Below are 27092 nucleotides of genomic sequence, written 5' to 3'. Positions count from 1 at the left end.
AAGTATGTATCCAAATTAATTAAATTAATAAATATAAATAATTTAGTTAAATGTAGATAATAAAGTTTGTAAATGATTAAATATGTAAATTGTAATATGCCACCATAACTGAAAACAAATGAAAGAGTAGAGGGTCCCTGCTGGTTCCTTCCTGTTATTGAATGTCTTCTCTTCCTTTGGTATATTTTGTTTTAGTGTTATGTGTGGCCTTCTGACAAGCGGAAGGGCCTCAGTGTCATTCTCCTTCACTAAATATTAACTGTATGTCCTCATTTTTAGATAAAAGTATACATATAGATATTCTCATATATCTCTCCTACAGCGCAGTGGATGGTCTTGTATTTTTGTGTATATTTTCAGAGGACATGGCTATCTTGGGATCCTAATATCCGGAAGTTTAGGATAAACTGGAGAAAGTTAATCATATGGGCCCCAGGTGGGAGGGTCACAAGGAGCTAAGTTAAAATGAGAAAAATATTGGCTAATGCTGTTCAAGAAATTTTTGGGGAGATCCCGTTGTGGCCCAGTGGTAACGAACCCAACTAGTGTCCATGAGGATGCAGGTTCAATCCCTGACCTCACTCAGTGGGTTAGGGATTCGGCATTGCCATGAGCTGTGGTGTAGGTCACAGATGCAGCTCAGATTCCGCATTTGCTGTGGCTGTGGTGTAGGCCGAAAGCTGCAGCTCCAATTAGACCCCTAGCCTTGGAGCATCCATATCGCACAGGTTTGGCTCTAAAAAGCAAAAAATAAAAAAAGTAAAAAATAAAAGAAAGAAAGAAAGAAATCTTCTGGAGTAGAGAAGAGATCAATAGCATCTCCAAATATTCAAGCTCGGGCAGAAAAACCATTGGGTTAATGACCAGTATTGTGGTAATAGAAAGTGTAAGAGCCAAGCGAGCTAGGCAGGGCATGAAGTTGAATACTTGTTGAGGAAGTAAGCCCCATGATATGCTTAAAGCATTTTATGGCACTTTGGACCCTATGCAGGATGTGTAATGATGTCACAAGGGCTGGACATGTACAACTACTAACATATTGCCTGGTTTCCTCCTAATTTATAGGTGGTTCCTTTACTAGAGGGTACACATTTCTAAACACGAGAGGGCTTTCAATAGGAAGAGCCAAAAATCTATTCAAATGATAAGTTTATTTTTTTTTAAGTGGGGATATTTATTGATTCTCATAAGCAAAATGTTAAGAAAGGCAAATAGAAATCTTTTCTTTGGAATGACTTAGAACCAGACTCCACAGCATGAGGACTCTTTCTTTTCATGTTGACTTATCTTTCTTTTGCTGAACTTATTTTTCTTGACCGAGCAGTGCACATGACTGTGGTAGCTCTATACTCACATACTTATATCTGACTGTGACCAAAGAGATAATGATGTGGTCCAGTATCTGCTAAAAACATACCTGAAAAGGGTTTTGTTTGACCTGTCTTGGCTACATACACACATCATGGATGATCACCATGGCCAAGGAGGTTAGTTACTGTAGTTGGTACAGTGGCAGCCCAGGTTTGGTCATGTGTCCAGCTCTGTGTTTAGGGTCATGAGATATAGCAGAGAATGTAGAGACAGCAGAAACATGGTTCCTAGGGAATAATTTTTGAGAGTCAGTCAGCTATTCCATTTTATGTCTACTATTTTTTCATTTTATAGTTAATCACATCAGCTTTAAAACGCAACCTGTTGGAGTTCTCATGGTGGCACATCAGTGACAAACCTGTATAGCATCCATGAGGGTATGGGTTTGATCCCTGGCCTCGCTCAGTGGGTTGAGGTTCCTGCGTTGCTGTGACTGTGGTGTAGGCTGGCAGCTGTAGTTCCGATTTTACTCCTAGCCTGGGAACTTCCATATGCCATTGGTGTGGCCATAAAAAAAAAAAAAAAAAAAAAAAAAAAAAAACAAATGAAACATGGAATGTTGATCACATAACATTTGGACTAAATTGTATTTATATATTTCTGTTTTAATAGGAGTAAGTTAAATAGATTATGAAGGTATTAAACATATGAATTGGAAGGGCAGGGTAAGAAATAATTTAAAAGACAGAAACGTGGGATGTGTAAGATAGCAGATGTTACAACAGATTTTCATGTTTGTTTCTTAACCTAGAGTTTATTCAGTTGGGGGAAAGGAATTGGGAGACTTTTTTCTTACATACAGTTTTGAAAATACAGTCCTGCTTTGTATAATTCATTAATTTTGCAACTTTGTTTCATTAAAAACAGTTTTCTAGAGATTTAACTCATTTGAGTTAACATACAGTTTAAAATCTGTCAGTTAATTTTAAAGTTTTAAAATTTTAAAGTTAATTTTAAAATATGAGAGCACATTGTGATGTTGAGAAGTACATCGAAAGGTTTTCAGATAGATACAGAGTTTTCTGGAGATAAGTTATTCTAGTTTTTACACAAACTGGCCAGAATTCAGCAAAAATTCAACCAAATTGTTTTGTATGCAGTCTTCCTCCCCTTTTTTGCAGTCAGAACAAGATTATAGTTTCCAGATGAAATTCTGAATGTCACATAGTGATGACATATATTTTCCTGGTTGGCTCGGCATGAGATGCAATTTTGCATGCCATGTCACGCTGACTTGCAGAATCCAAAAGCCATTATTTCCCATGGGGCTTTCAGGAGTGATAGTATCAAATGAAGGTTGTATTTTGATGAAAAGTCTCAGGCATTATTGCTGTTTTTATGGCAAGTTACTTAAAGCTTTATGTATTATCCGAACTCCAGAAATTTAAAAATAGTATTATGATGTAAAAGTCACTTTTCAAATTATTTAAATTTGTATTACCAGAGTTGCCAAAAATCATGATCAGTGTAAAATACAAATCAAGAATTGGGATGGTATAGTAGAAAAACCGGTAGACTAGGAACAGCAAGAGCAACCAAAAAAAAAAAAAAAAAAAACAAACCCATCTTTTGAGCTAGTCCCCCCTCTCATTTCACACTAACCTCAGAAAGCCACATTTTTTAATTTATAAAATTGTAATAAGCATACTGAACTGTCTCACAGATTTGTTTTGTTATACGACTTAAATATAATAAGATATATGAAAGTTCTATGAAATGGTAAATTATAATTCAGATGAGAAGTAAAGACCACATCTTTCATGTTTGTGTTTTAAAAGGAGAGCTCTAGGCATCAAGCAAGGTGAAGCTTATTTTATCTGTTAGTTTCTGACCCTGCAGTGCAATTTTATTTTTTCTTTTATTTGATAATAATCTTTTTTTTTTTTTTTTTTTTTTTTTTTTTTGGTCATTTCCAGGGCTGCACTCGTGGCATATGGAGGTTCCTAGGCTAGGGGTCTAATTGGAGCTGTAGCTGCCGGCCTATACCACCACCATAGCAATGCGGGATCCGAGTCCCGTCTGCAACCTACACCACAGCTCACGGCAACCCCGGATCCTTAACTCACTGAGTGAGGCCAGGGATCAAACCCTCAACCTCATGGTTCCTAGTCAGTTTGTTAACCACTGAGCCATGAGGGGAACTCTGTATTTGATCATAATTATCTTAAAGCTGCCTTAAAACCCAGTACTTCCATTCATGCCTACATAATAACATTTCACACTGATGATGTTTTTATTTTACACTTGTCTTAATTGACTTTCTTTATTATACCAGCCTTTTTCTTTTCTGTTTTTTCCTTCCTCTTTTTTTTCTTCTTATTTGTTTTTTGAAGGTATCTCACATTTAGTTGCCTTGACATCTCTGTTGAGGTATCTTACAGGCTCCTAAAGCCTCTTGTCTTTCAAATCTGTACAACTACATTCCTCTCCCCTAACACCATTGACCATGTTGCTCGAGGCTGAAAACTAGGATTCATCCTTAGTGCCTTCTCCTCCTGTCTGTTCTACCTCCAAGTTATATCTTGAGTCTCTCTCTCTCTCTCTTTTTTTAAATTATAGTTGATTTACGGTGTTTCTTTAAGTTCTGTTGTACAGCACAGTGACCCAATCACACGCATTTCCTTATGCTGTACAGTAGGGCCCCATTGCCCATGCATTCCAAATATAACAGTTTGCATCCAAAAAAACTCCAAAATATTCATCCATCCCACGCCCTCCCCTTTGCCCTCTGGGAACTCCAAGTCTGCTCTCCTTGGCCATGATCTGTTTCAGATTTTTAGATAGGATCATCTGTTCCATATTTTAGATTCCACAAATAAGTGATGTGTTATGGTGTTTGTCTTTTTCTTTCTGGCTTACTTTACTTAATATGAAAATTTCTAGTTCCATCCATGTTGCTACAAATGCTATTAGTTTGTCTTTTTATGGCTGAGTAATATTCCATTGTATATATATATATATATATATATATACCACATCTTCCTAATCTATTCATCTGTCAGTGGACATTTAAGTCACTTCCATGTCTTGGCTACTGTGAATAATGTTGCATTGAAAATAGGGGTGCATGTATCTTTTTTAGTGAAAATTTTGTCCAGACAAATGCCTAGCAGTTGGATTGCTGGGTCATATGGTAGTTCTGTATTTAGTTTTCTGAGGTACCTTCATACTGTTCTCCATAGTGGTTGTACCAGTTTACATTCCCGCCAACAGTATAGGAGTGTGCCTTTTTTGCCATACTCTCTCCAGCGTTTGTTATTTGTTGATGTGTTAATGATGGCCATTCTGGTGCGAGGCAGAACCTCATTGAGTTTTGATTTGCATTTCTCTAAAAGTTAGTGATGTTGAGCATTTTTTCATATGCCTATTGGCCATTCATATTTCTTCTCTGGAGAATGTCTATTTAGGTCTTCTGCCCGTTTTTCACTTTGGGTTTTTTTGTTGATGTTGTTGAGTTGCATGAGTTGTTTGTATATTCTGCAGATTAGGCTCTTGTCTGTTACATTGTTGGCAGAGATTTTCTCCCATTCTGTGAGCTGTCTTAGTTTTTTTAATGGTTTCCTTTGCTGTGCAAAAGGTTTTGAGTTTAATTAGGTGTCATTGGTTTATTTGTGTCTTTATTGTCATTATTCTAAGAGGTGGATCACACAAGCTGTTGCTTTGATTTATGTCACAGAGCATTCTGCCTATGGTATCTTGCCTTATGTTTAGGTCTTTAACCCATGGTGTTAGATAGTGTTCTACTGTCATTCTTTTACTTGTAGCTTCTTTCTTTCCAGTTTTCCTAGCACCATTTATTGAAGAGGCTATCTTTCTTCTGCTGTATGTTCTTTCCTCCTTTGTCATAGATTAGTTGATTATAGATGCTTTGGTTTGTTTCGAGGCTGTCTCTTCTGTTCCATTGATCTATGTTTCTGTTTTTGTGCCAGTACCATATTGTTTTGATGACTCTAGCTTTGTCGTATTGTCTAAATCAGACAAAGATACCACAAAAAACGAAAATTACAGGCCAGTATCACTGATGAACATATATGCAAAAATCCTCAACAAAATACAAGCAATCCAGATCCAAATATACATTTAAAAGGATTGTACCTCATGAGCAAGTGGGATTTATCCCAGGGATGCAAGGATTCTTTAGTATCCACAAATCTATTAATGTGATACACCACATCAACAAACTGAAAAATAAAAACCATATGATCATCTTAATAGATGCAGTAAAGGCTTTTGAGAAAATTCAACACCCGTTTCTGATAAAAGCTCTCCAGAGACAGGGCTTAAAGGGAACCTACCTCAACATAATAAAAACCATATATGAAAAAACCACAGCTAACATCATTCTCAATGGTGAAAAATTGAAAACATTTCCACTAAGATCAAGAACAAGACAAGGATGTCCACTTTCACCACTATTATTCAACTTAATTTTGGAAGTCCTAGCTATAGCAATCAGAGAAGAAAAAGAACTAAAAGGACTCCATATTGGAAAAGAAGAAGTAAAACTATCACTGTTTGCAGATGCCATGATACTATACCTAGAAAAGCCTAAAGACAGCACCAGAAAACTGTTAGAACTCATCACTGAATTTGGCAAAATTGCAGGCTACAAAATTAATGCACATTAATCAATTGCATGTCTATATACTAATAATGAAGGATCAGAAAGAGAAATCGGAGAAACCATCCCATTTACAATCACATCAAAAAGAATAAAATACCTAAGAATAAACCTACCTAAAGAGACAAAAGACCTATACTCTGTAAACTATAAGACATGGATGAAAGAAATAGAAGAGGACAGAAAGAGATGGGAAGATGCTCTTGGATTGGAAAAATCATTATTGTCAAAATGACTATGCTACCCAAGAAATTCTACAGATTCAATGCAATCCCTATCAAATTACCAAAGACATTCTTCACAGAACTGGAACAGAATATTTTATTTTATTTATTTATTTATTTATTTATTTTTGTCTTTTTGTCTTTTTGTTGTTGTTGTTGTTGTTGCTATTTCTTGGGCCGCTCCCGCGGCATATGGAGGTTCCCAGGCTAGGGGTTGAATCGGAGCTGTAGCCACCGGCCTACACCAGAGCCACAGCAAGGCGGGATCCGAGCCGCATCTGCAACCTACACCACAGCTCACGGCAACGCCGGATCGTTAACCCACTGAGCAAGGGCAGGGACCGAACCCGCAACCTCATGGTTCCTAGTCGGATTCGTTAACCACTGCGCCACGACGGGAACTCCATTTTTTTTTTTTTTTTTGTCTTTTTGTTGTTGTTGTTGTTGTTGTTGCTAGGAACAGAATATTTTAAAATTTGTATGGAGACACAAGAGACCCCAAAAAGACAAAGTAATATTGAAAAAGATTATCTTGAGTCTTTTTGTTTCAGTCTGTTTGCATACCTCTTCCCTCGTCAGAACTGTATATTTCTTGTCAAGAATAACATAAAGGTATCCTAATTAGTCTCACTGATGTCATTTCCAGGTTATCTTATCCATTGTCTAGATAACAGCAAGATTCATTAATGATTTCAAGAGGATCATTTTACTCCTTGATTGAAATTCATTTGTGACTTCTTATTGTATTTAAGATAAAAATCCTTACCAAGGTTTACAAAATTTGACCTGATCTAGCCTTTGTCAGTTTCTTCAATTCCACTTTTGTCATTCTCATTACATTGGTCCTCTTTCATTTCTTCAAACACTGCATGCTTTTTCTTGCCTAGGTTCTTTTGCATATTCTGTTTTTAAGTGTCATCCTCTCAACAGAGAAACCTTTCATAGTTAGTCTAAAATAGGTGTGTGCCATTGCCCCAAGATTCACTACCTTAGCCCATTTTTCCTGTCCTTATAAGGCTTGTCATAGTTTTGTGTTCCTTTTTCTGTCTCTTCATCTAAAATGTAAGTCAAGGGCCATATCTGACTTGTTTACTTTTGTATTCTTACAATCTAACATCTATTTCTAGCATTGAGCGAATTGAGTAAATATTGTTGTATGAGTAAGTAAGTTGTTTTTCTTCTGTTATTTTTATTTAGGGGCTTAATAATCATATTCCTTATTTATCTTATGTTTTTTAATTGATTTAAATTGATGTCTTGTAACTTTTCAAATCTGTTCCTAGATTTCCCAGGGATATTTATCAATATTTAGGAAAAAATTCTAGTTTGTCCATTTTAAATTGGTACACATAATCTTTCAGGGTTTTCCTGATACATCAGAAATTTAAGTATATTTAAAAATGTTGAACAATGATAATTGTCCAGGTACAATCCAAGATATTGAGGTAAATTTTATCTTGAGACAGATAATCAGTATATATAACTTTGAGTTCTTTCAGTGTTCTTAAGTCTGTGCTAAGTGCTTTAGGAAGTTGGAAGTAGTATATGACATGACATCTGTTCTGATGAACTTTAGGTTCTAACTGAAAAGAAAAAAGGGAATATGTAATGTGCTAGGCTTTATAGAACTGAGGGAAAATTAGAGAAAGGAGGCATTAATATAGATTTTAGGAATGGAAAAGTTTTAAGAGGTACAACTTGAAGTCAGTCTTAAATATATGGGATTCATGTAGTCAAGAGGTTGCAGTACACTTGAATAGGAATAACATGGGAAAGACTTTGAATTGGAGGCAAGACTCTATGGAAGTATAGGAAAATAAAGTTGAACAGATTCAGAAAGGCAAGACCAGCTTATACAGAGCTTTGAAAATCAGATAGGGACTTGGGTTTTCTATATTACATGCTGTTCATTTTTGAATAGGATCCTATAGTTGGGAGTAGTCTTCATGGTGGATCTGAAGGAGAAAGACCCTTTGCAGAAGTTTGAGTTATCCTACTTTATAGTGATGAAGATTTTTAGCAGGTTGGTAGCCATGGAATTGGAGGACAAAAGTATAAATGTATAGATTTTTGTTGAATGTGAAAATTGACCTTTTTTGTTTGTTTTTTGTTTTCTGTTTTTTAGGGCTGCATCTGTGGCATATGGAAGTTCCCAGGCAGGGGTCCAATCAGAGCTACAGCTGTTAGCCTACACCACAACCATAGCCATGTGGGATTTGAGCCACATCTGCAAATCCACAGCTCACTGTAATGCCAGAACACCAACCCACATCCTCATGGGTACTAGTCGGATTTGTTTCCACTGCACCATAACAGAAGCTGCCTTTTTTTCTTACTTTTTGTAAAAGTATTCATGTTTCTTTCCAGTGACATCAAAGTCTTTATTAGGATTGTGAATGAATAATAGCTTCTTTTCCATAGCTATACACATGTGGTGTAGGAAAGAGTGAAAGGTCATTATAAGATAATGCTTCCATAATTATTAAACTTTTTACATTAAGGTAAATTTTTCTAAAGTAGGTCTGTGCCAGCTATCCATTTACAAAGTTTCTTACCCATTCTTTCCCATGTAAGCTCCTCAAAGGCATAATCCCAGTCTCATACATCTTTGTTTCCCAAGGTCCTAGCAGAAGTAGGCATTCAGTAATGCTTATTGAACTGAACTGAGCAACTTTTCCGTAGCTCATAAGTCTTGGAAGAGGATAACATTTTCCTTTATCTCACTTTCAACTGTTTTCCAAGCCACAGCAGTGGAACAGAAGAATAGCAATATAATAAGATTCACAAATCAGCATCTGTCTGCCTTTATTCCTACTGTACTGAAATTCCTTCAATTTTGATAGATCTTCTGTAGATTACGGAAATGGAGAATTGAGAGTGAGTGATTTCTCTTCTGCTCTATTCTTCAACCCAGTATTTTTGCCAGTATTCTTGCCTTCAAGGAACAGCAACAGAGGACAACCTGGCTGGCACAGAAAGACACTGGAAAGGGGGATAGGAGGAGTAGTCAGAAAGACAGTGGGGAAGCCATATTCTGTAGGGGTTTATAAACTGTAGTAAGGACTTTGGCTAATAAAATTAAGGTTGAATGCCGTAGAAAGGCCGTGATCAGAGGAGTGATATGGCCTTTGGGGGCTGTTTTAATAGCATTTATCACTCTGGATGCCATGTTGAGAATAGACTCTACGGAGAAAAGCATAGAAACAGGTAGACCAGTTGCCAGGTAGCTTTTGCCATAATATATCTCTGTAATCGTGGTGGCATGGACCAGGATAGTATCACTAGAGGACATAGGTCATATTCTTGGTACTTTTGGGGATACAGCCAATAAAATTTTGCTGGCTTTCTGGATGTGTGGTGAGAGAGAGAAGTGTCGGTTTATTTGTTTGTTTTCATCTGAGCAATTGAAAATGTGGATTTGCTATGTACTGAGACTTGAAAGGATATAAAAGGCAAGGTATGGGGCTGAAGGATACTCAAGAGTTTTGCTTTGGCCATGTTAAGTTTGAAATTCCTATTAAATGGAGACATTGAGTAGACAGTTGGATAAATAGTCTGGGGGAGGGGAGGGAAGAATTGAGAAGGTGGGAAAAACCTATACATACTACTGTATAAAATAGATGACTACCAAGAACCTACTGTATAGCACAGGAAAATCTACTCTATGGTTTATAATAACCCATATGGAAAAAAAGAATGGCTCTATTTATATGTACAACTGATTCATTTTGCTGTACACCTGAAACTAATACAAAAATGTAAATCAACTATACTCCAATAAAATTAATTTTTTTAATTTTTAAAAATAAAAAAAAAATGGTCTGGACCTTTAGAGAGTCTGCAGAATCTGCCTGGGAATTGTCACTTTGAAGAGGATACTCAAAGCCTTGAAATAGAGTGAGATCATTTAAGAAGAGAGGTTTATATAAGAGAAGAGAAATAGCCCAGCTACTGAATCCTTGAAGCTTCTAGCATTTTAGAGGTCTGAAAAATGAACTAGCAAGGAAACCTTGAAAGAGCTGCCAGTGTGGTGGTAAAGACACACAGAAAGAGACAGTCATGTCCATAAGGAAGGAAGTTCATGTCAAAGATGATGAAATGAACAACAGTTGCAGATTCCTCTAATAGATCCTTTAGTCAGTGTTGTCCAATTCTAAAAAACAACCATAAAATCTCAGTGACTTTGCACAAAAACCTCTTCACAAAAACTTAGAAAGCATGCTCTTCTGTACAGCCTGGTGTTCTCTACTCAGTCTTTAGCATCTGAAAAATTGTAATGAAATTATAGCCCTGCTTCAGGTCCTACTGAAACATTTCTCTTTCTCAAGCTTACAACTCTACCTTCTTTATCTCTTAGTAAGCCTCGGTTTCCCTTACTAGCTCTTTTTGGTGTTGTCAAGTCTCTTTGCCTGTGACTGATTAAAGTATGCTGCCTCTTCAGGGTAATCTACAGCCTGAGTTCACAAGGCTTATTCTCAGAAGGATTTTATTTTTATCTTTTAAGTTTCCTTTAGGATACAAGTGCAGTTAAGGCAGCTGCCTCCTGACAGTGTTTTGTTTTGGGTATGAGTACGTTGCTGAACAACTTGATTTCTCATGAACATAAAGGAGAAATTAAAGATTGACACAGTTCCTCTTGGTAATGATTTGAATAAAAATCAAACTGTAAATCATCAATATGTGCCTTACACAAAGATGTATTTTTTGGCAAAAATGTCAATGTGCTATTAAAGAAGGTATGCGTAAGATTTTTTTTTCTTTTTTTAAGCATTAGTGATTGCTTGATTCAGCTAAATGTTTCCTGAGCAAGGCCCTATGTTATTTGAGGGTGCTACCTGAAATATATAAAGGACATGGATTGTCCTTTCAGTGAAATGAGTACTGTCTTGGTATTAGCATTATACTGAATAGAGTACATAAACGTACAAATTGGTGGTTAGACTCTTATGTTGTAAATGAAAAATTGCTCTAAGAATTTTTTTTGTTGCTTTCCTATTAGATGTCATCTTCGCTTATTGACCAAGTACTGAAGTTGGCCTACTTTTGTGATAGCACCTCTCTAAGACTTTTACACAGCAGGTGGTAAAAACTTGAAACAGAGGGCTTATTACTGAACAGTATATACTGTGACAATATATAGGTTTTTTTGACTCTTTGGTAACAGGAAGTAACCTTGTTATTATGAGAATTTTGAACTTCAAGAACATAAGCCATTTTGTGTCAAATGTTATTATTTGGTGCCATTGTTTTATACATACTACAGCATACTTAGAATTACCATTTAACCATTGACATCATTACTCAACTCTTCAAAATAAGAACAGAGGTTTTTAAAGACACACTGACTTTGAGTAATTGTTACCAGGTTCCAGTTCAGCCATTCGGAAGTAAAGGAATGTTCTGATATAAATCACTGATTGATATAAAAAGGCAAAAAATACAGTTATTTAATTTTGTGGCTTGGAGTTTCTAGCTTGGTGCTTTTTAAGCCAATTTTATTTAACTGGTGTTATGTTAATATATAATAAAGATTATTTCACATTGGAAGAGTAAGGTTGGTAGAGGGCAGAATCCAGAATGTATCTTCAAAAAGAAAAACAAAGTAGTTCCTGTCATGGCTCAGTGGTTAACAAACCCAACTAGGATTCGTGAGGATGCAGGCTCGATCCCTGGCCTTACTCAATGGGTTAAGGATCCAGTGTTGCTGTGAGCTGTGGTGTAGGTCGTAGATGAGGCTTAGATTTGGCATTGCTGTGGCTGTGGCTGTGGCTGTGGTGTGGGCTGGTGGCTGTAGCTCCGATTAGACCCCTAGCCTAGGAACCTCCATATGCTGCTAGTGCGGCCCTAAAAAGTAAAAACAAAACAAAACAAACAAACCAGAATGTATCTTCGATGTTCACCCATTAACTATTCCCATTTATTGCTATGCCATGTTACTCTGCTCTACTACTCTCATAGAGACAAATATTCAAATGTTTAATACCATGAAGAATTGAATATATTATGCAGAATTGTGTCAGAATTTTATGAAATTATAGAGGGAGGACCAGATCTAAATTAGGGAATTCAGTGACCATTTCTCTGAGGAAATGGTATTTAAGGTAGAACTGAAACAGTCGGTTGATTGTGATAGAAAAGAAGGCTAACTGTGTTTCAGATCTGGTAACCTTCAAGATCTTTTCTCTCTGTTATGAGCAGTTAATTTTTAATTATCATTATTCTTTATATTTAAAGTACTTTAAAGAACTTTTAAATATACAACATTTAATATAAATAATGTTCTTGACATTAGATATAAGTATTATTAACTCCTGACACTTAGATTAAATTGTTTTCCCCAAGCTGTGTAATACCTGGTACAACTGAAACCCTAAGTTGACTCTAAGTGACTTTTTCCATGGATACTGGAATTGTACCAAGTTGAGTGGTACTTGCCTAAGAAATGATTATTTTAACCAATAAAGTTTGAGTCTCAAAATTACCTTATTTATTGTTGAAAACAGGTAGTATAATAGATAATCAGGCTACCATCTTAAATGTAGGTTTTATGTAGCTCCAGGAAAAATGAGCTAATCTATGGTGTATTCTGAACTATTTTTAGTACCAAGATCCTAAGTAGAAATATACATTAACACATATTCAGTAGAACTAGAAGTCATTGCACAAGGTTTGAAAAACAGAAGAGGCACCATAGCATAATAGTTAAAAAGCCTAGACTCTGGAGTTAGACTGCCTGGATTCGTATCTCTGTTCTGTCACTTTTCAGCTGAGTGACTCAGGGTAAGTTACTTAGCCATTTCCAGTAAATATTAGTGTCTTCTTCATGGGATTGTTAGGAGGTTTAAACTGATGAATATTTGTGAAGCATTTATAGCAGTACCTGGCATGTAGTAGATATTACAGAGGTTTTGGTTAAATAAAGTATGTATCAGAATTGGCAGAGTTTTATAAAGTTATACATGTCCTACCTGTAATATATACATAATTAGGAAAAAATATCTTTTTTTTAAAAACAAACCTGTCTCCCTGTGATGGATTGAAAATTAGTATATCCAAAATAGTGTGCCTTTACACTTCTGATAGCCAAATCATGCTATTTAATGAGAATTTAATGAGAAAGATAGATGCTTTTTGTAGTTTTTTAGAAAGCACTTTTAAGCCACATATAGATTTCAAGGCCTCCTTTAACTTCTTAAATCATTCCATCAGAGAATACAACATTTACAATAAACATGGCTGTTTTGGTTAGTAATTGCTTGAACAGTTAACAGTCAAGTAATGGTGCCTAGTCTCCTTGATAATATTAGCATTTATTAGATGGATTTATTTTCAAATTGTGATAATGTTATTTATACAACACTAATATTCTGTATCAGTAGATTTTAAAAATTTGACCAAAAGCATCTTTTGTAGAAACCTTTGATGGTCATGGTTTCAAAGAGTTTTAAAATGTGATCTGCATTTTTAAAAAAATTATTTATTTTTAAGAGCTATTCTAGGCTCACATTAAAATTGAGGGGAGGGTACAGAGATTTCCCACTTATCCTCTGCCCGTACACATACATAGTCTTCCTCATTATCAAAATCCTTCACCAAGGCGCTACATTGTTAAAACTGATGAATTTATGTTGACACATCCATGATTCTCATGGTTTGCTCACAGTGTTCTACATTCTTTCGGTTTGGACAAATGTATGATAACATGTATCCTCCATTACAGTGAATACAGAAGAGTTTCACTGACCTAAAAATTCTCTGTGCTTTGCCTGTTGCTCCTCCCTTCTCCTTCCTAACTCCTATACTGATCTTTAATTGTCTCCACAGTTTTGCCTTTTCCAGAATGTCATATATAGTTGGAATCATACAGTATATAGCCTTTGAAGACTGGCTTCTTTTACTGAGTAATATGCATTTAAATTTCTTCCATGTGTTTTTATGGATTGATAGCTCATTTATATTAAGTGATGAATAATACTCCATCTTCTAGATGTACCACACTTTATCTAGCAGTTCACCTACTGAATGACATCTTGGTTGCTTCCAAGTTTTGGCAATTATGAATAAAGCTTTTATAAACATCTGTGTTCAAGTTTTTATGTGGTTGGTCTACATTTAAGTTAGTTATTTAAATTGGCAGAATTATATAGTAAGTTTATGTAACCATTTTCTTCCCATAACTGCTAAAATATAAAAGAATAGCAACAAACCCCAAGTTAGTGCAAAGTAAATTAAGGTGTGTCTTACTTTAAAAATTATAATGGGTGATTCATTATCGTAAAACATTAATTTTAAAACATACAGAATAAGAAGTCAAATACCTCCCCCCCCTTACCCCTCATCAGTTCCATTTTACTGTCCTCAGAGTTAACGTGTGTTTGTTATTTACCCTTGTATAACTTTTTCTTTGTATGAGATAGACAAATACATGGTCAAGCTCACACAGTTTTGAAAACCTATTTGGATTATACGAGACATATGTATTTTTTTCACTTAACGTGCTCTCAAAAATATAATTCCTGGAGTTGCCGTTGGTAGCTCAGCAGAAAGGAATCTGACTAGTATCCATGAGGACAGGTCGCAGGTTCAATCCCTGGCCTCTCTCAGTGGGTTAAGGATCTGGCATTGCTGTGAGCTGTGGTGTAGGTCGCAGACGCGGCTCGGATATGGTGTTGCTGTGGCTGTGATGTAGGCCAGTGGCTACAGCTCCAATTAGACCCCTAGCCTGGGAACCTCCATATGCCGCTGGTGTGGCCCTAAAGAGACAAAACAAAGTGTGTATATGTGTGTGTGTGTGTGTGTGTGTATACAAATATATATTTAAAATTACTGTCATACTTTTAACTTTTTCATTTTTAAATGATTGAACTATAATCTTTATTGCAGCTATTCCATAGTTAATTTAACCTTTTTTTTTTTTTTTTTTTTTTTGTCTTTTGCCTTTTCTAGGGCTGCTCCCACAGCATATGGAGGTTCCCAGGCTAGGGGTCTAATCGGAGCTGTAGCTGCCGGCCTACACCACAGCCACAGCAACGCAGGATCCGAGCCTCGTCTGCGACCTACACCACAGCTCACGGCAACACCAGATCCTTAACCCACCCAGCGAGGCCAGGGATTGAACCCGCAACCTCATGGTTCCTAGTCGGATTCGTTAACCACTGAGCTACCACGGGAACGCCCAACCATTACTTTTTTGATGGACAGTTAAGTTGCTTAACATTTTCTTTTTTCTTTCTTCCCTTCCTCTCTTACCTTACCTCCCTCTGTTTTGCTATTTCAAATAATATGGCTAATACTAAACATCTTTTATAAATTGTTGATATGCATGTACTCTTAGATTTTTTAGTATTTCTGTAACCTAAATTCTTAAAAATGCTATTATATTGTAGAAAAACTTGTATGTTTAAATTTTGATAGATAAAAAATGTCCTTGCTTGTAATCCCCATGCTATACACTATACTTATTTATATTCCCAGTATATGAAACTTCTGTCAAGGGGCTCAAACAGTGTCAACTTTTTAAAAATATAAATTAACTCTTTAAAATTTTTGCCAATGTACACTTAGGAAGGATTTCTGATTGTTGTTGTAATTATTATTTCTTTGTTAGCAAAATTGATCATCTCTTAAGAAGTTTATTAGCCAAATTGATCATCTCTTAAGAAGTTTATTGGCCAAATTACATTTTTCTATAAATTGCATTCTTTTCCACCTTTTGTAGTTGTTTATCTATTTGTCATGTTGATAACTTCATTTACACCTGTAATGGAAATGTCAACCTGACAGGTCTAAAACTAAATTTCTTTTCCTCTCAGTTCTCCTCCTCCTAGAGTTCCATTCTTCCAGTTTCAGATGTAAAACCTTGGAGTCATCTTTGCTTTGCTTTTCTCTCTTCCTATACTGCTAGTCCATTAGTAAATCCTTTTGGCTATAGCTTTGAAATGGATGAAGAATTCTACCATTTCTTACTATCACAACTTGTCTTCCTGTTTTAATACTTGATCTATGTAGTCAGTTTTCTGCACAGTAGCTGGAGAAGTTCTTTTGAAACATATCGATTAATTTCATTAACTGTTTTTAGAATCTGTCATCATATCCTGGCTTCCTCAAAGTAAAATCCAGCCTCCTTACATAAGCCCTGTATGATTTGGTTCCTTTGACCTCATTTCCTATGTCTCTTACTCTTAATCCATTCTAGCCATCCTTGCTTTTATACTGTTTCTTGAATATCCTAAGGACACTCCCAACTCGGATCTTTTTGCATTGTTCTATCTGCCTTGAATGCTCTGTTCCCCAGCTCCATGGATCTCTCTCAAAATGTTTTTTTTTTTATTTTTTTATTTTTTAACAACCATCTAAAATTTAATATGTATAATGTAGTAGACAGTAAGATACAAGGATAAAAGGTTTATGCTCCATACACTTAAGATATTGTAAATCTACCATAAATGCATGTATGTGAACCAAGTCAGGGGGGAGGAAAAGTATGAGTTGGTATAGCAGTTATCTTATAGTGATGATATGGCAGCACTTACTTTGGAGATCATCCTATGATCCACAACTTAACTTTGTAGAAGTCTCAAAAAGCAAGATTTGATTTATTTATTTCATGACATTTAAAATAGCACCTATAAATTATATGTTTGCATTAACATAAATATATATTATATAAATATATATATGATCTGTTTAGATATAATGTTATAAATTATTAATTTCTGAAATTTACATGGTAAAAATTGTTGAAGTTCTATCATTTATTTTAGGTGAATAAAATTTTTAATAATGTACATCTGCCTTTTATGTGGTCATATGCTTCTTTTGGTTATCATCAAAATCAGTTTTTAAAATTGAGAGACACTATAAGCTTTTGTTTTCAGGAAAATTCACATATGGGAAGACAAATTTCCTATTAATTTTGGAAAAAGCAAATGCGTTGTAGTTGAATTTTTTCTTCAAGTAAGATTTTTATTGATGTATTAAATTCACACTGAGAAATGGACAGATTGGTAGGTCACAATTAATTTTCACAAAGTGAACAATCCATATATTCAATAAATAGAAGATTGATCCTCAAACCTACCTACCAATCATCAATCCTTGACAAGAGTCAGCACTCTTCTGACTTTTAACAGATTAGTTTTGCTTATTTTTGAATAATTATAAAAATCAGTAATTCTATAAGATAAAATGATCTAATATATTCTAATACCTCATATAGAAGTTTCAATTTTAAAAAAGAAATATTTTTATATATTTATGTGAAACCATAAGGTACCTTTCCATTCAATAACAATAGCTATTCTTATTCTTAGAATCCAGACCATTGTCAGTTCCTATGAAAGCCATGCTGAATATATCTGAAGGCTGTAGAAGCCCTGAAGAAAGAATGAAAGAATTTATTGGAGTAGTATGGAATGCAGTAAAGAGTCTCACACTACAGGTAAAATAAGAGTTAGAAATATCATGGTTTTAATTTCTGTGATCCTTTTTAATTTTCAGTACCTTTAATACTGCTAAAATTTCTCACTGATGACACTCATGTACACCATCTCATTTTCATAATTTAAATGAAAACTATTGGTGTACTTTGCATAGTATTAACAATGATATGAAACACATATGTTCTTCCTGATAAAATTATAAAAATACAGAAATGTTGAAATGTTCCTTGAATTTAAAAAATTAATTCATTCTTCTTTTTGTTTCTTTTAGGCATCATTTAAAATGTTGTAAATGGTCAGTGTACCAATCACATTCTTATCTCAGTACTGAAATAAACAGAATTAAAGTAAAAGAGTTATCTAATTGTTTTTCTTACACAATCACAAACTAAATATAAAATGATAATTGTAGTTATTTTATTATTAAATTTTCTTCTCACTTATTTTCACTTTTAAATACATAGAATTTAATCTTACTGAATTACCCTTCTTCCAGATCATGTTTTAACTGATGAAAATACACAATTAAATGCTTATCTCATTTCTTAGGAATTAGGTAAGAGTAACTCAACAGTTTTAAAGTTTTTGAATAGATTGTTTTCTCTTTGAAGTAAGATATGAAAGGCTGATAACAGAGGTATCTTTACAGAATTTTATGTGTATCAGACAGTAATATCTAAGTCCTGGAAACTTCTACTTGTGTTTAAGATGTAGAAAATTGCAAAAGAATGTTACTGCCACATTATAAACAAGAAAGAGCAAGTAGATGATCTACAAAATTATGCCAAGATGCTTCACCCACATAAACTGAGAGGTCATACATATGTATTGTTTTTAACCTTTACATTTGTAGTAGTTTGTATGCAGCATAGAAAAGTGATACAAGCACCTTGTACATAGCTATAATCTTTAGTCTGATTGCTATAATGAAAACTTACCAAAATCACTTTTTAGAAATATGTCTAAAAACCTTTCCAGTTGCCTAGTATCGGTAAGTGAATACGATTACAGTTGACCCTTGAACAACACTGTTTTGAACAGTGCAGGTCCACTTCCACATGCATTTTCAGTACCACATGGTCTCTGGTTGATTGATACTGGGGATGCAGAACTATGAATATGAAGAGTGGACTGTCAAGTTAATATGTGGTTTTTCTGCTGTGAGGCGTCAGTGCTCCTAATCCCAGCGTTGTTCAGGGTCACCAGTACTTGAAATACTATAGGTTTCGGCAATCCTTTACAGCCTCTCTTTTCTGAGCATGCTACTTACAACAAAACTAAGAGAAGAGTGGGAAAAAGAAAGTGTGTTTTGTCACTTTTTGTTGTCATTTAACTCGTAGCTTACAAGAAATTTGACTTTTTCACAGACATCGTTTATGTCCCACCCATCTCAGCCAACATAAGGTATTTTGCTATTAATATTATCCTGATAACTCTTTGTATTGACTCACCTGTATTCCTCTTCTAGAGGTTCCATTGATGCATTGGTAGCATCAGATAGGAAGGTGAGACAACATGAATGCAGGAAACATTTAGTGTCTTTGTATTGAGATTGATTGTAGAAGCAGAAAGTAGTACTCTTCAGATGTTGCTGAACTTCATATTCAGTGTTGCTTTCTTTAATCTGTGCTAAAATGCCATCTCCATATGATCTCTTTGATTATATATCACTCAATCCTGGTTTAAACATTTACCCATGCTGCATTATAGAGCTAACTAGACCATGTGTGGTTTTGCTCCTAGTGCCTATTTATATTTATTCACTTAATTATATGTAGCTTTTTAAAAATAAAATCTTTAATTTCAGGGGAGATACATTGATGGGAATGAAAATAGTCATGGGCAGTTGCATCTCAGTTATATTCTCTTTCTCAGTTTGGTCAACTTCAGTTTGTACTATTAGTATACACTAGTCTGTGGTCACAAGAAGATAACCTTAAGTAGTCTTATTTCTTGTGTTTCTGTTCAGTGCCTTACTGACTTTTATGTGTTCCTCTAATTTCACTGATTTAACACATTCTCTTCTACTATTTAAATCACCAATAAAAATGTGTTTTTTTTCCCCTGAGGAGTACTACCCACTAACTTTTTATGTATTATTCAGTAATCTGTGGTGTGTTAGGTAGTTAATAAATGTAAATACTAACGTGATTAGTAAGTTAAGTAAGTACTTAGAGCACATATTTCTATTAGTTAAAAATAGTGAACTCATCTGATTATAGTTCAATCTGAAGTTCTGAATTATAGTTTGACACAAATATTTCATGGAAGAAAGGAGTAATCCAAATAGTATTAAATCTCTTTCCAGCACTTTGCCTCAACATACCATGTTTTTCTTTAGCACAAGCCAGCTGTAGTCAGGAGTTACTTGTATTTTGATTTCATTAAAGTGGGACTAAAAACTATGGTAGGAAAGATATGTTTTCTTCGTGTCTTTTCTGAGACTTACTTAGTGTATAATAGACTTCTGAGATATCTCTTTTAAATTTTGATATCTAACCTATTTCACAAAATTTGCTTTCTTTTAAATCTTATCTGTAGCTTTCCCTTCCTGGCAACATGGCTTATTTCTTATTTTGCTCAATTTTTCTTCTCTATTTTAGTGAAAGAGGTTTGATACTAAAATAAACTTATATGGTATTCATTTCATATATTTGAAGTATGTTTATGCATTATATATGCATAGAAATAAAAGTTCTATAGTGGTACTGTAGCATATTTCTTAGAACTTATATGCTCTCTTTAAAATTACTTACCTTGGAGTTCCTGTTGTGGCTCAGTGGAAATGAATCTGACTAGTATCCATGAGAACACAGGTTCGATCCTTGGCCTCGCTCAGTGGATTAAGGATCTGGTGTTGTCCTGAGCTGCAGTGTAGGTTGCAGCCGCGGCTCAGATCTGACATTGCTGTGGCTGTCGTGTAGGCCGGCAGCTGCAGCTCCGATTCGACCCCTAGCCTGGGAACCTCCATATGCCTCTGGTGTGGCCCTAAAAAGACAAAAAAAAAAAAAAAATAATTAATTAAATTAATTACCTTGTACTCTCCTCAGAAATAGCCCTGGAATTGATGAAGAAGTGGAATATAATTTGAGGAATTGCTTCAAGGTCCTATAGCTCTTTAGTATATCCTCCTTCACTTTCTAAAATTCCATATAACCTTTCTGATAAACATTGTGTTTCCCAAAAAGTCCTGTTAAAATATAAGCATTTACTTAACAATCATAAGCATGTTAAACTTTTAGACATCTTTTTTTTTTTTTGCCATTTCTTGGGCCGCTCCCACGGCATATGGAGGTTCCCAGGCTAGGGGTCCAGTCGGAGCTGTATCTGCCAGCCTAGGCTAGAGCCACAGCAACTCAGGATCCGAGCCACGTCTGCGACCTACACCACAACTCAGCTCATGGGAATGCCGGATCTTTAACCCACTGAGCAAGGCCAGGGACCGAACCCTCAACTTCATGGTTCCTAGTCGGATTCGTTAACCACTGCGCCACGACGGGAAGTCCCTAAACTTTTAATACCCTACTGTAAACCTGTTTATTTTTTAAAACATCTAGTTGCCTAGTAGTACATTATGAAATGCTTTCTTTCCCTCCGTTTATTATTCTTTCATTTCTTTTCACATTCAACACTTAACTTTTGCCATATATATCATGCTAGATGCTAAGGAAACAAAAAAAAACATGATAGTTCTCTTGGTGTAGCAGGAAAAAGGAAAAGAGCCATTCTATGAAGCATCTTGTGGGGAGTGTCTCTTAGAGGGATCCCTTAGAAAACTCTTATGAGTTTTCTCTTTTCTTCTCTTCCCCCAAAGAGAAATGGGCATGTCAAGAGTAAATGTCATTTGCTGAAAGGATTCCTAGGGCCTTCTCTGCCCAGTTCATGACAAGTTTACATACTATCTCAGATTAGTATTTATTGATTTGTAGATCTAGGTGACACTGTACCATTGTCTAGAATATAATAACTATCAAGAATATTTAGTGTTTGAAGTTTACTTTGGTCTTAAATATTATTTCATGCTAACATAAGTAATTGTATTAAAAGTATCCTATTCTCTTTTATCCAATTTAGTGTAATTACCCTTTTTTGATATCACTTTGAGAAGTTATGTGACAGAAGATAACAAAAATAGTTACATGATTATTTGACAGCTCCAGGAAAATATTCAAGTTTAATATTTCAAGCAACATAAGAATCTCTCTCTTTCTCTCCCCCCCCCTTTTTTTCTGCTTTTCAAGATTGGAGCTGAGGCATATGAGGGTTCCTAGGCTAGGGGTGGAATCAGAGCTGCAGCTCCTGGCCTATGCCAGAGCCACAGCATTGCCAGTTGCTCATGGATACTAGTCAAGTTCGTTACTGCTGAGCCACACAGGAACTCCAAGAAACCTTTATAATATTTGTAAGCCAACAAATCAACACATGAATGTTCCACAACTTAATACATTCTGAAGAACATCCCCTGCTGCCCAGGATTAAGTTAACAGGGAACTAATTTATCTTGCTGCTTGTGATAACCAAAAAAAATGGGCAAAGTATATTAAACTATGGTTTCAAAACACTAAGAAAAAAGACAGTGAACCCAGAGAGACTTATGGTAAAATCAACAGGACCTAGAGATTTGTGGGAGTCTAAGTGTCATTCCAGGTTCTCGTTTGGGCAGATAGTGAAGCTGTTATATGATAGGAGAATCAGCTTTTCAGGATTGGTGTCAACTTGGGAGTTAGAATTTACATATGTATTTGAAATGCCCATGAGACATCCAGGTATCTATTAGCTGCATCTGGAGTTTAAGAAAGAGATGCACAGTTGAAATATAATTTGGGGAATCATCTACAATGGTTAAAACTAGGAGATTGAACCGTTCAAAAAAGTGTGTTAAGTTGAAAGAGCAATGGGTCAAGCGAAAAGCGTTTCTAAAGTAGTCAGTAGAAGAAACAGTATCCTTGAATGAAACCCTAAGCCACTGATCAGAAATGTAGGAAGAAAGGCTAGAGGATGCACGGAAGCCAGGGATGCGTAGAATTTCAAGGAGCTATTGTTCAGCAATATCAGATTCTGGATATTAGCTATGGGCTTTACTTTGCTATCTGCAATATGAAATGGTTAGATTAAGTAAAGTGTTTCCAATTCTAACATTCTTTTTATGGCCTAACTTGTGGCATATGGCAATTCCTGGGCTAGGGGTCCAATTGGAGCTGCAGCTGCAGCCTATGCCACAGCCATATAGCAACACCAGATCCAAGCCACATCTGCGAACTACAAATCAGTTGGTGGGACTGCCAGATCCTTAACCCACTGAGCCAATTCAGGAATAGAAACCATATCCTCTTAGAGACAGTGTGGGGTCCTTAACCTGCTGAGCCACAATGGGAACTCATGTAACATTCTTATGTGATTCTTATGGTTCTTTTGCTTGTTTCGTAATGGTGTAGTACCTTCATTAGTTTTATCACAAGCAGTGAACTTAATCTTCTATATCCTATGGATTGGTTATAAGTAGATATACTGATGTCCCTCATTTTTTTCTTTTTTCTTGTTTATTTTTGATTGTAGCTAAATACACATATAACATTTACCATTTTGACATTTTTAAGTATATAGTTTAGTCTGATGTTTCTCAATTGACTAAGCGTATTGAGTATGAATTAACATTTAATTATGAGAGTACTAAATGATTTTTATTTGTATAGGTTGTTTTGAATATGATCAAGGCAATTTGCTTGCCTCATCCCTAGTCCCAGCCCTCTATTGTATATGATATATAGACATTTTCAAATGTTAATATATTCTGGAAAAGTTTAAAGGTAAAACTAAATTCTGATTAGATGACCAAAATCTAGGTCCTAAGACTGAGTTTTTTTAAAAAATTCTGTTCATCTTCCAAGATGTTTTATGAACAATATAAAAAAGAAAACCTTGAAGTTGTCATCAGATAAAACAGAACATCATAACTTAAAGCCATCAAAGGATTATTCTTTTAATCCAAGTTTGAGCAAGTAAATGTGTTTGGAATCAGAGTTTCTGGAAAGTTGATTTTGTGAGCCAAAGCTGATATTTGCTAAGCCCATGTATTTTTTACTTAGGGTAGAAAGACGTACACTATAGTGAGACATCAGCAATATTTGCGATAACCTTTTTGTTTTTCTGTAGGTAAAAGAACTTCTATACTTCATTTTAATTGAATTACTTTATACTGCTAAATATAGTCTTCAACATTTTTTTAATTATTAACTGGATTTGGCGGGGGCTTTTCTCTAGAGATTAATTCAATTTTTTTTCATTTTATCTCTGCTCATTAGCAAAGATACTATCTATTATACTTCAAGAAGCTACATTTTTATTCCAGAATGACATAATTGGCAGTGGTAAGCAGTTGACAAAAAAGAAGTGCTCTGGCCTAGAATTCAGTAATAAAGGAGAACATTACCTTGACTTTTGCCAAGCTCAGTCTTCTTGTCTTTCACTTTGAACATCATGTTGCTGGCCTATGGCATTTCCCGGGTGGGGCTTTTTTTCGGTAGTTTCTGAAGTCTTCTGACTGTGGACAGTATAATGTAATGGACTCTATTTTCCATACGAAGCATCCTGATCTCCTTCTTTTACTAATAATTTTTTATTCCTTTTAGGAAACTATTTCTCACATGCTACATGATTTTGATGAGAATATCAAATATTCTGTGGTTTTTTTGTTTTGTTTTGTTTTTGTTTTTTTTTTAATGGCTGCAGGTGCAGCATATGGAAGTTCCCAGACTGGGGTGGAATCAGAGCTGTAGCTGCCGGCCTGTGCCACAGCCACAGCTACAGTAAGCCAGATCCGAGCCATGTCTGCCACCTGAACCACAGCTCACATCCTCGCTGGATCTTTAACTCACTGAGTGAGGCCTCATGGATCCTAGTCCAGTTTGTTACTGCTGAGCCACGACAGGACCTCCCCATTCTGTATGATTTTGATGAGAGTGTCAAAGTGTCTCCAGCACCATAAGTCAGTTAAGCTATAACTGAATTTTCTCTCCCAGGAAATTATATTTGAGTATGACCAGTGATGCAATCATTACCTCATATGATACACTTAATATCAAGTCCAGTGAACTTTCTGGCTTATCTCCAGGATTAGATAATTTAGTAGACATTTTAGGCTAGACATATCAATTTTCAAGTCACCTTAATTATAAAATAAATTATTTACATTTAATGTTTGAAATTTTTCCCACAGGACTGTATTTTTATTTATAGGCATTGAAAAACTGACAGAAATTGTGTGGTAATTTCTTAGGAAGTTTGGAATACAAATCTAGGAATTTTTTTCATATCTTGCCTTTTTTCATGTCAAGTATTTATGGGAAAAGTGTGGCGATTTATAATACTCACTGTGGAAAAGAAGACAACCAAGGTTCACTTTTGAGGTTTCTAACAAATGCCCTAAACGTGTGTATATTTAGGTTTCTACTAAGTAGGAAGAGACTCCAAATATTTTCATAAGGTATTAAGAATTTATAGAATGGGAAAACCATTTGGGCAAAAGTTTATAAATGCTCCGTAGTGCAAATATAATACTGCTTATTTTGGTGCCTCTATATACGTAGATAACTAAACCATAAACAACAGTATTTTTAAATAAAAGGATTGTGAACATCTTTTATAAATCCATGAGGGCTAATACGCGGATTTCGCAGATAGTTGATACTTAGTGTTTGTTCATTGACTCTATTTAGCAAACATTTAGATGGCAGTTAATATGGTACATCTTTATATCAAAGCCGATTTCCCCCCATTTACAGATGAAAAAATTGAAGTCATAGAAAGGTTAAATAATTTGTCAAAAGTTCCACAGCTGGAGTTGAACCATCTTGTCCAGCTTCTCAGTTATTTTACAAGGCGTCTCTCTGGAATGAAATGATGAATAACAACCATTAAACAATTATTTTTATTAGCATCAAATATTGTTAACTTCTATAATACTTACATAACAGTTATTTAGTACATGATATGTGCTGTACTCTGTACTGAGACTGCTGAGTGAACAAACTAGGCAAAATGTCTGAACTTATAAGCCTTATGTTCTAGTGAAAAGTATATAAGGCTATTAGTATTTTAAAACCCTCTCATTTCAAGTTTCTTAAGTGGTGGGCCTATTGTCTTTTGTCTCTGTATTCCTGACTTCCAGCTCATTTAATAGTGGCTACTAAAGAATGCATGAATGAAAGAAAGAAAAAGTGAATGAAAATAAAACCTGCTGTATTTCATTTTTATTTGTTATGTGAAACTGTTTACTTAGGAGTAAAATGCAGAGAACTTTTTTTTCTATAGAACTTATCACTAAAGTTACAAGCTTTGAAGAAAGGAAGCATGGTTTTGGAAGTAGAAAATAGCATTATTTAAAAGGGTAGAAAATTTGGTATAACATTTTACAAGCATTTACATAAAGTTATTCTATATGATGGACATGGGCTAATTAAAATGCTTAGAGTAATGTATAAATGAAGCCTCTCTTAGTTTCTTCTTTTTAACTGAGTTATGATCACAGAGACCATACAAATTAGAAAAATCTAAGTTTACCAAGCCTAACTGATGAAGGATGGTGGGGTACATAATGGCATATATCTTTTCAAACAGCACTTGAAACTTCAGAAAAAAATGGAATTTGGAACCTCAGAAAAAAAATGCATGACAATAATTTCATTTATTAAAATAATACCAAATAATTTCTACTTACTGGTTTATCCTCAGCATACGATCCTTAGATATGTAGCCCTTGACCTAATAGGAATCAAAATAGAGGTGGTTCTACTTCAAGAATTTGTAATAATCCCTTCACTTTAACACATGAATGTGTTCAATATTGGCAAAGGAGTATGTTGCTACCAAAACTGAAATAAGATCCTTGAAACAGAAAGGATGTTGCCATGGAAAAATGAAGTAACACTCAGTGCAGCTGTGATGCATTAATGAATAGGATATTTTTTTAAAAGATCATTTGTGTTTTGGTGTGGCTCAGAGGGTCTCAACCAGATGGTTTCCATGAACATGATCTGACCCCCGGTTTGAGGACTTCTTACTGGCAGATTACTTCATTTTCTTTCCCTTGGATTGTCAGATCCTTACATTAATGCAAAATTTACTGCTGCAGATTTATATTCACTTACATAAATCACTCAACATTTTACGTTAAAACCACAATTTTAGACATATAGTTTAACAGTTATTTTAAAAGTGTAAAAAGATTTATGTGATAGCTTTAGTATATATAATAGATGTAACATTATAATAAGTTTAAGCAATTGGGATTATGTATATGTTTTGGTTCTTATCATTAAGAGAATCCCCACAACATGTGTCATATTTTATAAAGTTTATTTTTTAGAGTTGTTATGTGTGTCAGGCTAATATACTGTTAATTCTGTATTCAGGTTGTTTAAATTTGATTTAATTATT

The 27092-nt window shown here is 35.0% G+C and overlaps 1 protein-coding gene across 15 annotated transcripts in view; it reads left to right on the top strand.

Annotated features, from left to right (window-relative positions):
* Nucleotides 1-27092, top strand: part of VPS13B (vacuolar protein sorting 13 homolog B) — a 735231-nt gene that overhangs the window by 300300 nt on the left and 407839 nt on the right. For 14 of the 15 annotated variants that reach the window (XR_002343694.1, XR_002343693.1, XM_021090606.1 and 11 more), the window contains one exon: nt 17529-17656. Coding sequence is in view for 13 of the 15 variants with exons in the window: in XM_021090606.1 (XP_020946265.1) it covers nt 17529-17656 (128 nt within the window). In the remaining 2 variants the exon portion in view is untranslated. Of the gene's footprint in view, nt 1-8137; nt 8240-17528; nt 17657-27092 lie in introns of those variants that run through there. The other variant, XM_021090615.1, reaches the window with a different exon arrangement.

The sequence above is a fragment of the Sus scrofa genome, chromosome 4, assembly GCF_000003025.6.
Source record: "Sus scrofa isolate TJ Tabasco breed Duroc chromosome 4, Sscrofa11.1, whole genome shotgun sequence".
Lineage (NCBI taxonomy): Eukaryota > Metazoa > Chordata > Mammalia > Artiodactyla > Suidae > Sus > Sus scrofa.
The sequence above is the reverse complement of the archived record's forward strand: the minus strand, read 5'-3'. Positions and strand labels throughout refer to the sequence as shown.